This window comes from Varanus komodoensis, unplaced genomic scaffold (genome assembly GCF_004798865.1).
Source record: "Varanus komodoensis strain SLA01 unplaced genomic scaffold, ASM479886v1 scaffold51, whole genome shotgun sequence".
NCBI lineage: Eukaryota > Metazoa > Chordata > Lepidosauria > Squamata > Varanidae > Varanus > Varanus komodoensis.
In genome coordinates this window covers 1,735,990-1,753,341 of record NW_025336100.1, presented here as the reverse complement: position 1 = coordinate 1,753,341, position 17,352 = coordinate 1,735,990, and the positions used below count along the sequence as shown (strand labels likewise).

The following is a 17,352-nucleotide window of genomic DNA, read 5'->3' as shown; positions in this document are numbered from 1 at the left end:
CTTAATGTTGAGTTTCAAGCCAACTTTTGCACTCTCTTCCTTCACCCACATCAGGAGGCTCTTTAGTTCTTCTTCACTTTCTGCCATTAGAGTCGTATCATCTGCATATCTGAGGTTGTTGATATTTCTCCCAGCAATCTTAATTCCAACTGGTGATTCATCTAGCCCTGCCTTTCTCATGATGTGCTCTGCATGTAAGTTAAATAGGCAGGGTGACAGTATACAGCCTTGCCAAACTCCTTTCTCAATTTTGAACCTGTCAGTGGTTCCGTGTCCAGTTCTCACTGTTGCTTCTTGACCCGCCTATCGGTTTCTCAAGAGACAAATAAGGTGGTCTGGTACTCCCATCTCTTTAAGAACTTGCCACCATTTGTTGTGGTCCACACAATCAAAGGCTTTAGCATAGTCAATGAAGCAGAACTAGATGTTTTTCTGGAACTCCCTAGCTTTCTCCATGATCCAGCGTATGTTGGCAATTTGATATCTAGATCCTCTCCCTCTTCGAAATCCTGCCTGTACTTCTGGTAGTTCTCGGTCCACATTCTTCTGGAGCCTAACTTGTAGGATTTTGAGCATCACTTTACTAGCATGTGAAATGAGTGCAATGGTGCAGTAGTTAGAACATTCTTTGGCATTGCCCTTCTTTGGAATTGGAATGCAAACTGACCTTTTCCAATCCTGTGGCCACTGTTGAGTTTTCCAAATTTGCTGGCATATTAAGTGTAGCACTTTTACTGCATCGTCTTTTAAGATTTTGAATAGCTCAGGTGGAATACTGTCACCTCCACTAGCTTTGTTGTTGCTCAGACTTCCTAAGGCCCATGTGACTTCACATTCCAGGATGTCTGGCTCGAGGTCAGTGACCACCTCATCGTGGTTATCAGGGATGTTAAGCTCTTTCTTGTATCGTTCTTCTGTGTAATCTTGCCACCTCTTCTTAATCTCTTCTGCCTCTGTTAGGTCCCTGCCATATTGGTCCTTTATCATGGATCTTACATTCCAGGATCCTATGGAGTATAGATCTTTGCAGCATTGGACTTTCCTTTCACCACCAGATACATCTGCAACTGAGTGTCCTTTCAGCTTTGACCCAGTTGCTTCATTCTCTCTACTACTAGCCCTCTGCTCTTCCCCGGTAGCATATTGGACACCTTCCGACCTGAGGGGCTCATCTTCCAGTGTCATATCTTTTTGCCTTTTGGTACTGTCCATGGGGTTTTCATGGCAATGATACTGGAGTGGGTTGCTATTTCCTTCTCCAGTGGATCACATTTTGTCAGATCTTCTATGACCTGTCCATCTTGGGTGGCCCTCCACGACATAGCTCATAGCTTCCTTGAGCTACTCAAGCCCCTTCGCCACGACAAGGGAATGAATACAATGTTAGAAAAAATATTCTTTTTTTTTTTACTCCATTTGTTGATTAATTGACCGCAATTTAGGAGAAGTCTCCATGATGCATTCAGATACCAGGCTGTCATATGAAGGGAACTGTTGGTCTTGCAAATTGTCTGTTCTTAACCAAGAAGTTTTAGATACAGTGATTGAGGTGAAAATATGCTGCAACTATTTTTGTTCGTTTAAATGCAGCCATGATTGATATATGTAGTAGTCTTCTTCCACTATAGAGAAACAAGTTCAAAGTGCAAGAGGAAGTACTATAAGCTGCAAACAGAAAGGAGCTCCTTACAAGATGAGGTAGAGCAGTATGTGAATGGTATGTTGCCTGCACTTGGACTGTGCTGGAGAATTAAGTCAGCCAAATTGATGACCAGGAATAATTCAGAAGGCCTCTTGTAAAGCATGTGTAGGTTTGAATTAGGCAACTGCTGTCTAACCCACCTCCCAGGTGTTTCCTATCAGGCCTTTCAGCATAGCTCTTGATCTCTTGCAATATGATGTACCTTCTCTCCCACAAATCAAACACATAGGCAAAGGGCAAATGAATCTCTTTTCCCTACTATGGAAAAGCACCAGAGGATGTGCTAGAATTCTCCACACTGCTCAGTTACTGGCTGCCATTTTGAAATTAAGACAAGGGCAAATGAGAGTGAGTACATAAATGGAGAAGTCTGAAATAGCCTTTAAGGCTGAAAAGTCAATTGTATCTTGTCTCATAGAGGAGTAACTCAGTATACAGAGCCAATCTTGTTGATGCTTCAGGCTTTACTCAATTCAGAATAGAGATCCTGCTAAAAATTAGTTGCCAAGCAGGATGTAGGATCTACAGCAGAGTAGCATGTGATCATGTTTTGCCTATGTAGGTTTCCCTATCACATGCTATTTCAGAACCATTTGAGTCTCTGAGTGCCTCCAAATATGTATTACATTCTTTTTGACCCCAGCGTGGTCTCAGAATTCTTTAAAAAAGAGAGAGAGTTTAACTGAGAGCCAGTATGATGTCATAGTTAGAGTGTTGGACTGGTAACCCAGGAGATGGGAGTTCTAGTCCCCACTTGGCCATGAAGCTCAGTGACATTGGGCCAGTTGCAGACTCTCAGTGCAACTAACCTCATGGATGCTGCTGTGCAGATAAAATGAAGCACTCACAAGAAGAAAAAAGGCAGAATATAAATGCAATGTAATGATTTTTAAAATGTTTTTAATTATTACCAAAGAATTGGATTTATATGTACACTTTAGGAGAGATATCTGAGATGATATGGGCAGATGAACCAGAAGCAGATATGGGATGATGCTTGCTTGTCTCCCTTCCCAGGTTATCTTAGGGTGCTAAGTTTTTAGTGTGCTTGCTGTGGAAGAGGAAGGGAGATTTTTTTTAATACAGTGCCCAGGTTATGAATGAGTTCTGTTCCTGGGTAAATGGAAATTTGTTTTCCAGTGGAATTTGGATGTAAGTCAGATCATGTATAGTCAGCCTCCATGTTTGTTGGGTTAGGGGCACAGGACCCTTGTGAAAGTGGAAAACCTATGAGTATCTGTAGGCCTGATTCCCACCCAAACTCACAATGATATGCTGGAGAGATTTGCTTCTCTGAAAAGCTGGGCCAGGAAAACATACTTTGGAGGCCTCTCCCCCAACCCCACTTCCTTTTGCATTGTGGGGATGTAATGGGATCAGAAGGGTGGGGCATGTTGGAGACACCCTGTTCCTAACCTCTATACAAGGGCTCACAAAGAAAGTAAGCTTGCTCACCAGATTCCTTTATTGCAGCTTGCAGTTTCTTGTCATGGCTGTGCTTCCCAAAGTGCCTAATTCTTGCCCTGGCCAAACCCTTCCTCCTTCCTGGACCTAGGGTAAGGAGTGGCATTGCGACTGGGACAGCAGGGAACTGCACGTCCTGGGTGTGTGTTTTCCCCTCATTGCTTCTTTCAAGTTGTCAGTGCCTTGGAACTCTTCAACAGGCAAAGCTGGCCAGTTCCAGGTTTTCTGACCTGAAGCCTCCTTTTCTGCCTTTTTCCTTCCTTCCCTCTCCTCCATGTCTCTCTCATTCTCCTCCTCTTCCACCCCCTCCTCTTTCTGGCATGGCCTCTTCCTTTATTCCCCTGTTTCAACAGCCACTCCACCCAACCCAGTTGTTCCTACCCTGGCGGATACCATGCCCACTTGTCCCAGCAATCAAAGTCCTGCACTGTTTTGACCAGGCACCGTCAGCGTCCACTCCTCTCTGCTGGACGCCAAGGAAAGATGGGTGAGCCCCTCTACCTCTTCACATATCCCCCAGTCCAAGAGGAGTTCACCATCTTCGTGCATTGGGCAGGGGCCCTGGTGGGAAAAGAAATCAGCATTAGCATACTGAATGCCATGTCGGACCGTAAAGGTGTGTGGCTGTAATGTGGAACTACAACTGAATACCAACAGATAAGCCATGTGTTGTCCTTCATTCTATTAAACCATTGTAGAGGAACATGTTCAGTGACACACATGAATGGGACTCCCCAGAGATAGTGCCTTAATGCAAGGACAGTCTATTTGATGGCTAGAGCCTCCTTTCTAAAGTGGAGTATTTGCATTCTCGCAGTTCCAGCTTACAATTCAAGTAGAGTACAGGATGCCCCTTTTCCCTGGGTCAGAACTGCCCCCAAGCCTGCAGTTGAAGCATCAGTCTGTAGGACAAAGCCCAGGAGAAATCTGGTAACCATAAAATGCATCAACTGAGGAGGTAGGTTCTCAGATCCTGAAAAGTCCTCTCTATTTCCCTGGACCAACCTAGGGTACAGTTCTGCTTTTTCCTGATTGCATCAATTAAAGGGGCTGCTTTGGACAAAAAATGTGGAATGAATTGCCAGCAGTAACTGTTGAGTCCCGAGTATTGTTGTACCTCCTTTTTTTGTGTGAGGGCATGACCATTGGCTTAACCTTTTAACCTTATCTGCTATGAGCTGTATTTGACTATGCCCTACAATGTAACCTAAATGCTGTATCTCTTCCTGAGCTATTTTGCATTTGTTTGGGTTAGATGTTCACCCTGCTAGCCTTAATGCAGTTAATACTTGCTGGAAATGGTCTGGGTGCTCCTCCCAACTGTGACTGAATACTATGATATTGTCATTATAGGCAGGCACACAATGGACAGGTGCCCCAACACCTTGTCCACAAGCTGCTGAAAGGTGGCAGCTGCCCTATGCAACCGAAAAGGCATATACAGGGGTGGCAAAGGCTATCTTTTCCTTAAACTCCTCATTTAATGGGATTTGCCAGTATCCCTTGGTGAGATTTAAGGTGGAAAGTAAATGAACCTGTCCCAAGAGATTTGGTAGCCCATCTATTCAGGGCATGAAGTAGGCATCAAATTTAGATACGGAGTTGACTCTTCGAAAATCAACACAGAAGTGAACACTTCCATCAGATTTGGGCACTAAGACTGGCTGACAACTCTAAGGGCCACTGATTCCTCAGTGGATAGGGCCACATTGGTAATCTGACAATGGCCCCAGGGACTGTTTTGATGTGATGGGTTATGACCCCCATGCACCCAGGCAAATCTGAGAGCACTTTGGCAAATTTTTCTTCTAATGCCCAAACTTGTTCTACCTGTGTTGGTGTTAGTTGAGAATCGAGAGCTAACTTCCCAGGGTAGATATATGACCCTTCTGGGGCCTCTTGTCCCTCTGATGTGCAATCTGCCTGGTGTCCATAACTCTCTTTCTCTCCTGACTTTGAGCAGATTTACATGATCAATCTGGGACTTGCATTTCTTGTTGGTGACATGTCTCTCATAATCTACTGGTCCCACCCTTCTAATAACCTTGTAGGGACCTCCCATTGAGCAAGCGGCTTGCCCCCCTGACGATAAGAGCAGGAGAACATGCTGGCCTGGTTGGAAAGTCCAGGGTTAGACTGACTGATCACAGAAACAGAGTGGCCATCTTTGGGGCCATGTAGTCTAACCCCCAGCTCCAGTCAGCTCCATTCATGACATGCCTACCATCATACTAATACTACTGTTCCCTTTGGACCTGCATAAAGTTATCCTCTGCTGAGCCAGATCAGTGAGTTGCTTCCTCATATCCAGCACTTATTGAAAGGTGGAGGTAGGTTCTGGGGTTGTGGCTTCCCTATGCTTCTTGACCAAATGTAAAATTCTCCAGGGGTGTCACCCATATAAGTTTGAAAGGCTTGAGACACCTCCCTTACTGAAAACATCAAGGGTCCTAACAAGATGTGCCGTTGATGTGAATAGGACATTATAAATTTCTTCAGCGTCTACTTAAGGGTCTAGTTAAACTGTTCCACTAGCCCATTTGTTTGGGGGTGATACACTGTTGTTTGTAAGAGCTTTATCTTCAGCCGGGCCCACATCTGCCTCAACACCCCTTGATCGGTTAAAATTTCTTTGGGGAAACCAAACTCTGTTGAAAACCCCCATCAATTCCTGTGCTATAGACTAGGCAGATGGTACCTCTTAATGGGATAGCTTTGGGGTATTGGATGGCATAGTTTATCAAAACTAAAATAAATTGGTGCCTTTAGGCTGAGCTTTCCAGAGGTCCTATCAGGTCTACCCTAATTCTTTCAAAGTGTTCCTCTATGAGCAGCATTGGCACCAAGGCCCCACAGGATCTCCCTTCCCCTGAGTTTTTTTGACATTTGGAACAGGATAAACATTAGTGCTTAATCTTGTTATATACCTCCTGGCCATTAGAACCTACAGACCAGCCTGTCCATGGTTTTCTCTACAGCTATTTTTCCAGCAATGGGAGGATCATGTGCCAGTCGTAAAATAGCTAACCTAGGGGGTTCAGGTATCACCAACTGCCTATCCTTCCCATGCAGGCACAACCTATACAATAAATACCCTGCAACCTCAAAGTAGGGTCCCTCTTGCACCTACTTTTTCTCCCAAGGGGTTCTGGGCTTACCCTCTAGTTATCAGTGAACAGGAGTCTTGAGGTACTCACAATATCAGAAAATTTTAGGTATGCTTAAATGCAGATATTGAATGGCATCCATTCATTGGGCATCATAAAAGATGTATAAACCCACAATGATAAACCAGAATTCGAGAGAATCCTAGCTTCTAGTTTGCAAGTAGCATACTGGGGCACACTGTCTAATCATTGCTGCTTGGCTCATCCCACCAGTGGGAGTGGTTAAAGTAACCAGGAAATAATCAGGAAGTAGAAGCTTAGCATTTCATACAAATCAGCAGTCTTGGGTTTTTAGCCCATTAACCCAGCAAAATCTGAAGCCAGGGTTTGTAAGTAGTTTCCTATTCTTGGTTTGTTTGGAAGTGGTACACTAGGAGTCCAGGCTTTAGCTCATTGTTAGTTTCTGTTTATTTTTGTCACCACTGCTGTGCCTGAGCAATTTGGCAGTGTGCACCAGAAAACTGTTCATTGAAGATAAGAGAGGATTCTTTGAATTCTGGTGTTTTACATACAGATGTCAGTGTTACAGGTCACAAATCTGGTCAGTGTTTTCTTAATAGATGCCAATAAATTGTTTTGTAGCACCTTGCTATTCTTTCAGATGTCTTACTATTTCTGCATGGACTTACCAGCTGTGGAAAGTCAGGTTGATCATTTATCTAAGACATAAGTGACTTTTCTTAAAGCACTTTAAAAAATTGGACAGTCTATTGGAAACCATTTTTTTTAAGTAATGGTTTTTAGAAAGTTTCTAAAACTCTATTCTTCAATGTCTCTACAGGTTTTATGGCAGGAATTCATCTTATGTCCATGGTGGGCTGGATGCCAGTGGCAAACCCCAGGAAGCAGTCTATGGCCAGGCTGTATGTACTATAAATTAACTGTATTATTCTCTTCTTTGAATGAAAGCATGATTCTTTGACAATAAATACTTCAATGGATTAACCAACTGCTTCTGTTTGTTCTAGAAGTACTCCTGTATGAGTTAGTCCAATAAAGAGAGCATATATTTTATTTATTGGCAACTGGAAAAAACATGAATTGCCAAATGTTGAGAACAAGCTTGATTGGTCCAGTACGCTTGTGGTTTATAAAAATAAGGGACATAATTAATATGCCATATATGATTAACTTTCACGGAAGAATCTTGAGTAATATGGAGAGAATGTTAGGTTGAATATTACTTAATATGATTGTTTAATCAAGTTAAGTTCCTGTATACAATTTAAATGAGTGCTATACATTTATAAGGAAAAATACATAGCATGTTTTTACTTGCTCTTTTGGCATGTTATAAAAGCAAAATGACTTAACTTGTAAAAAACGGCTTTCTCTTCTAGCTTTTGGTGTGCTTCTTGTGTTTAGTGTTCTGTTGTTTGTACATGCACATGACATGATTCTCCTTTTTCTCTCCCTACTGGTCACCATCCAGTGTTCCAGACAAGGCATGATTTCTTCTGCATCCGCAATGCACTGTGTTCTTTTTTCTATGAGAGATGCAGTTGTAGGTTTGGACTAGGGGACACCTCCAGCTTTTTCCCTCAAGAAAGTTTTTCTTGTGCTTCTGTAGAGGGACAAATTTGATCCATTTTGGTCTGGTAAATGTGCAATGCTATGGATGCTGGCACTCAGTAGTGTGCGTTTTTGTTTTCCTATATAGATAGAGATTTCATAAAATAATAATCATAGCTTTTGGTGTCACAAGAGTATACTATACTCCTTGGTTATATAGATTCACAGACTCTAGCTTTTATGAAGGCTCTTAACAGCTGTGTTGTTCAACAGAAGCAACTGTGTAATTAAATTGAGACTCCAGCACTTGGAGGAATTGGGGAAAGTCAAAGTTTCTTTATGAAAGAAAGAAGGAAAGAAACTATAGAAAGATCATAGCCTTTGCCACCTTGATCAATCCGAAGCTCTAAGTGGCATGTAAATCTGATACAATATAGTCATGTAAAATTGCTCTGGTAAAAGTTAATCTTGCCTTTGAGGCATATATTATGGACTGATGGGCAGTGAAGTGCAACATCTGGATGGCCACATGTTTCCCCTCACAGCCCTAAACTAAGCCTAAATGAGTTTTGTGGGGCATTAAAAATGATTATATAAATACTATCTGAACTACAGTGCACATTTGCCCCCACCAGCATAGCCAGGATTTGCAGTCTAGCAGCATCTGGAGAGAGGCACATTCTTTGTCCCTGATTTAGGGAATTAGTATCTTGTTACTACAAGAGTTTCACTAAATAAAAGACTACTGTAGGTTTCATACAGCTGAATTTACACATTCTGATTTATCAGAGTTGAAAGGCTAAGCAGTATACTTGCTGATAAGGATTCTTACTTCTCAATGCTAATATGAGAACTAATTTAATAATGTTGGCGTTTAATCTGAGAGACCTGAGTTGAAGGCTCACTGTTTGCTTCTATTGTTCATTTGTAAATTGTAAATTGATTAATTGCAGACTTGTGAGATTGTTATGTGCTCAATATTTTTCTTTGCAATATAATACAGTGGTATTACTATTTAACACCATACATTTTTGTTTCCTTGCTTTACTGCTTTTCCTCCCAAAAGTATAGAAGAATCCAATTTTTTTGCCAAAACCTGATCTTTATCAATTGTCAAAACTGGTCTTGGATCATGAAATGAGCAAGATGACATGCACACATTCAATCCATCTCTGTATTGCCTTGTAACATGCTTAAACGGAGCAGTAATTTTAGAAGAGAACACACTTAGACTTCAGTCTTCAATAGAGACATTCAGAATTTCAAAATATGTATTGAACACTCAGTGAGATAGCTGTACATTGTAATTTGAAGTACTTTATATGAAAATGATGTAATATTCCCTATTTTCCTCTGGAAAATCTACCACTGGGTTGCTCAGGGTCAATATTCTATATTTGCCCTCCCTCCCCTTGAGATTGGCATCAGAGGCTCTCCTCTGGGAACCCTCCATGAAAGATATTAGGAGGCAAAGTACCCGGAGGAGGGCTTTCTCTGCGATGGCGCCCCATCTATGGAATGCGCTCCCCAGAGAGGTCTGCCTGGCGCCGTCTTTGTTTTTCAGTGCCAGGTTAAGACCTTTTTATTCCAGCGGTGTTTTAATATTGTCATATCTATGTTTTTAATTGCAGCCAGTGTGGGTCAGGAATTTATGTTATGTTTTATATTGTAAGCCATCCTGAGGCTTTTTTGCGAATAGGACGGCATATAAATATTTTAAATAAATAATAAATAAATAAATATTCTCAAGAATACCATCAAGCCATTCCTTGGAGTCTTCTAGCCTGCCCAAGCCCCTGATTTCATGGTGTTGACCCAAGGCATGTGCTTCTAAATCATGAATGGAACCTATTAGTTTATTCATCTGATATTTGCCCTCCTAATTTAGGACAAAACAGATTTTGGGCCTGGACTTTTCCCAGTGATTTTTTTAAAAATAGAAAATGTACATGTGTGGCATTGTGAAAGAGCTACAACATACCATGACCTTCAGCCAGAATCCTTGTATTAATTAGCAAGTACAGTGTAGAAAATATATTTAGCCAGAAAAATAGTTGGCTTATGGTTTTCCTGAAAGGAGTGCAATTAATTAAACAGTGGTGCCTTGGTTCACAACCAAATCGGGTCACAAGCAAAAATTTCATGAAAATTTTGACTTGGGTCCCAAACTCCACACTGAATGGCAACCAAGATTGCAGCCATCTCCCCCCCACCCCCCCAGGTGGGGAGATGGCCACAATCGCAGTTGCATTTGTGCAGGGAAGACATAGAGGAGCTGTCGACTGAAGAACTTGCTGAACTCCAGAGTGAGCAGCAGAAGACACTTGCTGAGGAGGATTCCACTGAGGAAGAGGAAGACTGGGAGGAGGTTAGCAGTGATGTGAAGCAATCCATTATGAAAAAATGGAATGAGTGCCAGGATTTCTTTGAGAAGCACCACCCCAACATAACTGTAACGAACAGAGTGTTGAATCTGATGAACGATAACGTGGTCTTTCATTTCTGGAGGGTTATACAGTGCAGGAAAAAACAAGTGACTATAGACAAATTTTTCACCAAAATTGACCCTGCAGCTAAGAGAGAAAGAAGAGAGGAAACCCCGAAAGAGATCTCCCCAATGTCCTTATGGAGGGGGACTCTCCCTCCAAACAATAACCTCCCCTCCACCTAGGTTAGTGTTCTCCACTGTACTGTACTGTACTTTATTACTTTGTTGTTCTTTGTCACTTTGTTTCAAATTTTTCTGATTTAAAAAAAATGGTTAACGGATTGACCTTATTTACATTGAACCTTATGGGGAAATTTGACTTGGGTCATAACCAATTTGGGTCACAACCAGAGTTGTGGAATGGATTAAGTTCGTGAGCCAAGGTACCACTGTACCAGTATAATTTTTTACATCTCATTAGGAGTATCCCTCATCTGCCTGAGGTGAAACAAATGCTACTGAGGTCTAATTTTCATAGGGATTGGTGTCGTTCCTTTATTCCTCCCTTAGATGTCCCTGATCTTTTAACTTTGTCTCCACTCTAGTGTCTTGCCACACTCATCATTCAGTCATTGCTACTGCAACTCCTGTTAGGTCCTGATTCTATGCTTGAGGGCTGGGAGACACAGTGAAGAAGGGTCTGAATGGCTAGATTGGCTACATTGTTTGCTTGCCATGATGGTGTCATCCTTGAGCAGACTAGCCTCTCTTAAATTCACTGGGCCATGGTAGATAGGTTAGCCTACAGTGATGTAGCAACATACCAGGGCAGTAGAGGGAAAGTGGGGTAAGCCTCATGTCAGAAGGGGCTTGGGGACAGGCAATAAACTTTCAACAGACTCATATATTTTAATCTATCCAGTAGCCAATGTTCTTTGAATACACTATACACTACTGAAAGGCTATAATACCAAACAGTTAAACAATACATGTATTTTTATTTTTCCTCCTACATGGTCATTTCCCTTGCACACAATTCCTCAAGTGTGACACATTATGTAACATGATCAAAAGTGACCAGTTAGTTTGTATAAGAAAGGCAGTATATCTTCCCCATGCCTTCTCATATCAAGAAAAGTATCTCCATATTCTGTTTGGAACTCATAACCAACTGCCTCAAAGAACTTGACTCTCAAACTTGTTAATCTTTTTTTTAAGCATATATGTAGTGATGCTGTAAAGGATCTTGGAAGTAGTTATTTTATCCATCCCTTGAGTTTTAAAAGAGCCCAGTAAAACAAAATGCCTATAGCTATTGAATTCATATATTGAGAGGTCAGAGTTGGATATTTTTCCTACATAAAGTAGAAAAAATGTGTATGTTGTAAAAAAACACTTATTTGGCATTCAAGTTTAACATTTTTGTGTTTAGGATATACACAAGAAGGTGATGTCCCTGCAGTTCAGTGAATGTCGCACTAAAATTCGCCATGTGGATGCCCATGCAACCCTGAATGATGGGGTGGTTGTGCAAGTCATGGGGGAATTGACAAATAATGGGCAACCAATGAGGAAGTTCATGCAAACCTTTGTGCTTGCTCCAGAAGTAAGTAGTCACACAAATAATTGGTTTCAAGCAGCAGAGTTATAAGGTCTCTAAGCATGAGTTGGACCCACTTTAAATGCTTTCCTTGGAATGAAACTTCAACTGCATGGGTTGGAAAAAACCTTCCTGAAGTAAGCACAACACATGTTTCTGTAACACTGTGAGCAATGAGACTTGATAAAAGTTGCCTGAAACTGGTCAGATACTGTGTAAAAACTGATGTTGCTTAGATGTCATTAATTAATACTTGCAATAATTTTGAATTCCTGTATTTAGATCTGACATTCCATGGGAGTATGCACAGGTTGAGAGCCCATGCCTTGTATACAGAAACTCCCAACTTTAGTCTCTGCGTCTCTAGTTGAAGGGATTTCAGATAGCAGAGACTACATTTCCCTTGAGACCTGGAATCACCGCTGTTCAGTGATCTAAGGTCTCAAGAGTAGACAACACTACATTAGATGGTCTGTATACAGAGTCAGATCATATCACCAACACTTAACACATGGGATTGAAATTGCTATTGCATGAGTGCCTGACATAGCAGTTTTTGAGCAGGAATGCAAGGGTTAATATAGCAGTTAAAATCTAAGAAATGAAGTAACAATGTGAATGCAGTTTGAGTCTAACTTCTGCTTGGGCTGGGGAGAAGGTAACTTGGTTTTTTCAAAAAGGTTTTAAGCAATTTTCTTGTGTTAGATCTATGACTAACTCACTTAAAGATATCTCTTATTGCAAGATATCTCTTAAAACAGTGAGTAAAGTAAGCCTGCTCCTGCAGTGTTTTCTAGGAATGCTGTTGCTATTCCAAAAGATGCAGCCCCTCCTTTGGATGTTAATCTCTTTGCTTTTGTAGCAGGAGTGATACATTGGGTAAGCAGCACAAGCAGTAAGGCTTACTCGTTTAGGAAACACAGGCACAATCTATCAAAGCTGTTATTTGGTGTCATTTGGGTTTATTCTTGGTGTCCTGGTCATCACCTTCTTCTCCACTCCACTCAAGTATGGCTAGGTGCAAAAGAACAAATCCAGCCTGTACACTTGGATTCAAAGAGCACTTTTTTCCTGATATTAAAGAACAGAAGAAGGCTAGGATGATTATAGACCTGAAGAGAGTGAGCTCTTTCTTCAGGTTGGCATTCATTTTGACGTTTTCAGGAATTGGATTTTTTCCCCCTCATCCCCCTGGGTATCATTTTTTTCCCCTGGGTATCATTTTATCAAGTTCATTTCAGACAGGCAGTATTATACCTGCATCTTTTTTGCTTTGATACTTCAACAAGCAATTTTATCAAGAAGTAATTGTAGCTTTAAGGTAATACATATTCATATATGCAAAAGGCTGAACTTTTCAAAAGGCTGTGTTGAAAGCTATGGGTTAGAGGTCTTGTTTATATTGATAATTTATATTGATATTGTTATAGGAATACACAAAGAAAAGTATAACTGGATTTGAAAATAATTTGCATCGTTACTAGAGACAGATGACCTTTCTTCTACCAATGTCTGTTTACTTTTACAGGGATCTGTTCCAAATAAGTTTTATGTCCACAATGACATATTTCGTTATGAAGATGAAGTGTTTGGTGACTCTGAAGGTGAACTAGATGAAGGTGAGGAGAACTAATAGTGATGGAAGCATACCTGTATGCATTATTACAGAAATTCAGGAGACCATCTGTGTCCCACTTGATCTAAAAATGTCACCGTTAGCCAAACTGTGTCCAACTGGCACATGCTTTCATTAATGCTTTGTGCTTTAACTTGGAGAAATATTTATTTATTTATTTAAAACATTTATATGCCGTCCTTCATATATAACATTTCAGGATGGCTTACAACATTAAAATCAAAATCTAATAAATACAATCAATACATCAATACAATAACATAATATGTAACCAATAAAAATAAATCAGAAGTGACTGTTAAATCATTAAAATGCTAATGACCAGTTCCCATCAGCAGCCTGGCACATCTATGTTACTGTGTTAACATAATTAAAATATGTTAATACCCTCATCTGCATGTAAACGCATGTTCATTACTAGGCATATTTTGAGTGCTCTTCAGGTTGGTTGTCTATACTCCACACAGTCTGATCCAGTTAGGCTTATAGAAAACACAACTGAGCTTGACATAGGCCCTGCAAATAGTTGCCATTTTGCATTTGGTGGGGCCTAATCAGTTTAGGCAGCATTCCAACTAGACACAATTACTTCCCAGTTTAGTTGGGGATAACCAAGTCCTCACAAAAGGCTGTATTTATAAATTTGGATTATTCTTGCTATTTAGAAGATTCAGTGAGCTGTAGCAGTTTAAAATTGGAAGGCATGAAATCAAGCTCAAAATTCAAAAAATTCAATAGGGATCTAAAGCATGATGCTTCCCATATGCATCTTTTTTGTTTGTTGGGATGCAGGCAGGATGGTTGTGAAGAAATATCTGTAATTTGCAGAGGTTAAAAAATATGGGATTTGCCAGCAAGCTAACCAGACTCTTGTTGCACAGTTCCAGTCTGTTTATTTTGCAGAATTTTGTGCACGATTATTGTTACAGAGTGGAGAACATAAGTTGTCAGATACTGGAGGACAGGTAGCAAAAGGAGAACTGCCTAAAGAAATCCCATCCCAGGCCTATTAAAAAGCCTTAAGAAAGTCCACTCTGTGCTTTCAAAAACTAGCTAACTAGTTTTAACTTTGATATATAGATTTAGTTGCAAAACTACAAGTACCATGTAGTAATTTCCATGTCACAGTTTATCTTATGGGAGAAGAAAAGTTACAGTACTGTGGCTGGAGTGTTCAACCTTGTTTATGAGATGTAGAGTACATAAAGCAGCAGCTTTGGCTTAACTGAAGTTGTGTGTGCTCTTCTGAAACAGCTGGTCATACTCTGCAGTCTTAGAAACAGTTATCTGTGTTATGTTTCTGTTCTTCAAGGCAGCTGAGTATGACATGAAATCCTGGAGGCAGTTGGTATTATTTCTGTTCTTCCTCTAAGCTACAATGAAATAAATTTATTCTGCAGATAATCATACATGATTGAATTATTCATTTGAATTTCTTCTCAAATCTTATGGCATCAGTTAACGGAATTTCTTTTATCAGCTGTGTACCTGTTTAGAAAAAGTAGGCCTAGAATGACTGTTCATGCTTTCTGGTTACATTCAGAAAGGGCTACTATGCTTTACACAGGGCTGCATGTAAAAATGATGTGAAAGCTTTAGAAGGTGCTTCCAAATACAAAAATGCCTATTTATTTTGTGCCACCACAATGCAGCTGCCAAATTGCTTTTGAGGACTGCATAATCGGAGCATATAACATAGCTCCATTGGTTGCTGGTGGATTTCTGAGCCCAGTTTTATAGTGTTGTTGTTGTTGTTGTTGTTGTTAGTTGCAAAGTTGTGTTCGACCCATCATGACCCCAAGGACAACATTCCTCCAGGCCTTCCTGTCCTCAACCATCCCCCAGGGTCCACTCAAGCTCACACCAACTGCTTCAGTGACTCCATCTAACCACCTCATTCTCTGCCGTCCCCTTCTTCTTTTGCCATCTATTGTTCCCAGCATCCAGGGAGTTCTTCCTTCGCATTAGGTGGCCAAAGAATTTGAGTTTCATCTTTAGTATCTGGCTTTCTAAAGAGCAGTCAGGGTTGATCTCCTCTAGGACTGACCGGTTTGATTGCCTTGCTGTCCAAGGGGCTCACAGGAGTCTCCGCCAGCACCATAATTCAAAGGCCTCAATTCTTCGGCGCTCAGCCTTCCTTATGGTCCAACTTTCACAGCCATACATTGTAACTGGGAAAACCATAGCCTTGACTATACACACTTTTGTCGGCAGGGTGATGTCTCTGCTTTTTAGTATGCTGTCTAGATTTGCCATAGCTTTCCTCCCCAGGAGCAAGCGTCTTTTAATTTCTTAGCTGCAGTCCCCATCTGCAGTGATCTTGGAGCCCAGGAAAATAAAATCTGTCACTACCCCCATTCCTTCCACATCTATTTGCCAGGAAATGAGAGGACCAGATGCCATGATCTTAGTTTTCTTGATGTTGAGTTTCAAGTCAACTTTTGCGCTCTCCTCCTTCACCTGCATCAAGAGGCTCTTTAGTTCCTCTTCACTTTTTGCCATGAGAGTGGTATCATCTGCATATCTGAGGTTGTTGAAATTTCTCCCAGCAATCTTAATTCCAACTGGTGATTCATGTAGCCCTGCCTTTCTCATGATGTGCTCTGCATATAAGTTAAATAGGCAGGGCGACAGTATACAGCCTTGCCAAACTCCTTTCTCAATTTTGAACCTGTCAGTGGTTCTGTGCCCAGTTCTAACTGTTGCTTCTTGACCCGCATATAGGTTTCTCAAGAGACAAATAAGATGGTCTGGTACTCCTATCTCTTTAAGAACTTGCCACAGTTTGTAGTGATCCACACATTCAAAGGCTTTAGCATAGTCAATGAAGCAGAAGTAGATGTTTTTCTGCAACTCCCTAGCTTTCTCCATGATCCAGCATATGTAGGCATTTGATATCTAGATCCTCTCCCTCTTCGAAATCCTGCCTGTACTTCTGGTAGTTCTCTGTCCATATACTGCTGGAGCCTAGCTTGTAGGATTTTGAGCACAACTTTACTAGCATGTGAAATGAATGCAATGGTGTGGTAGTTTGAACATTCTTTGGCATTTCCCTTCTTTGGCAGGTGCTAAGGTGGGGGGCACAGGCAAGATGTGGGCGCGCGGGTACGTGCGGCAAGGGGAGACGAGGCAAAGTGGGGGCGGGCACGTGCCGCGATGCAGCGGCAGGCTCACAATGCAGCGCCTTGTTCGCTTGGAGAGTGTTTTCTCCTAACGATCTTGTGAGCAAGACTCCGCCTCCCCACGCAGGGGCGAGGAGGGCGGCCGTGGGCACATGTTGTGTGCAGGCGCGTGTGCGGCACTTTGAAAACCTCTGAGGTAGGCTGGATAAATGGCCATGGCGGGCCGGATGTTTGGTCCACTTGGATTTAAATCGCCCTGCCGAGTGTACCAGGTCGGTAGCAAAATCCTTAAAACGGTGCATGCAAGCTGCTTGTGTGTCGAGTCTGATGCATGCGTACTTCGTCCACGCTGGTTGTGATGGCGCTGCTTGGCTTGCGATTGGCCGGGCACTGAGTGCTTACTGCGGGTGGCGACCGTTATGTTTCGTTACACAACTGACGTGTGTGGGTGTGTGTACAGTGATTGACTACGTTTGAAAGATAAATAATTTATTTTAAAAAAAGTTGGTGAATTGAAAATCTTTTTTAAATTTTTAGTATAAAAGTGTGACCCCAAATTTAAAAAAGAAAAAAATTACTAATTACTTCTCAACCACCGGTCCTGCTAATAAAAAGGCCTGAATATTAACAGATACAAGGACAGAACACACGAAAATAATGATGCCTGTTGATATTTCTGAATCTGATCTTAAGAAGCAAAGCCAAACTACAAATGACTGGC

The 17,352-nt window shown here is 41.4% G+C and overlaps 1 protein-coding gene across 5 annotated transcripts in view; it reads left to right on the top strand.

Annotated features, from left to right (window-relative positions):
- The window catches only part of LOC123031876 (ras GTPase-activating protein-binding protein 2), an 83,440-nt gene that overhangs the window by 9,835 nt on the left and 56,253 nt on the right, over positions 1-17,352 (top strand). For all 5 annotated transcript variants that reach the window (XM_044447320.1, XM_044447318.1, XM_044447321.1 and 2 more), the window contains exons 3-5: positions 7,115-7,196; positions 11,706-11,879; positions 13,402-13,492. In XM_044447320.1, coding sequence (XP_044303255.1) covers positions 7,115-7,196; positions 11,706-11,879; positions 13,402-13,492 — 347 coding nt within the window. The remainder of the gene's footprint in view (positions 1-7,114; positions 7,197-11,705; positions 11,880-13,401; positions 13,493-17,352) is intronic.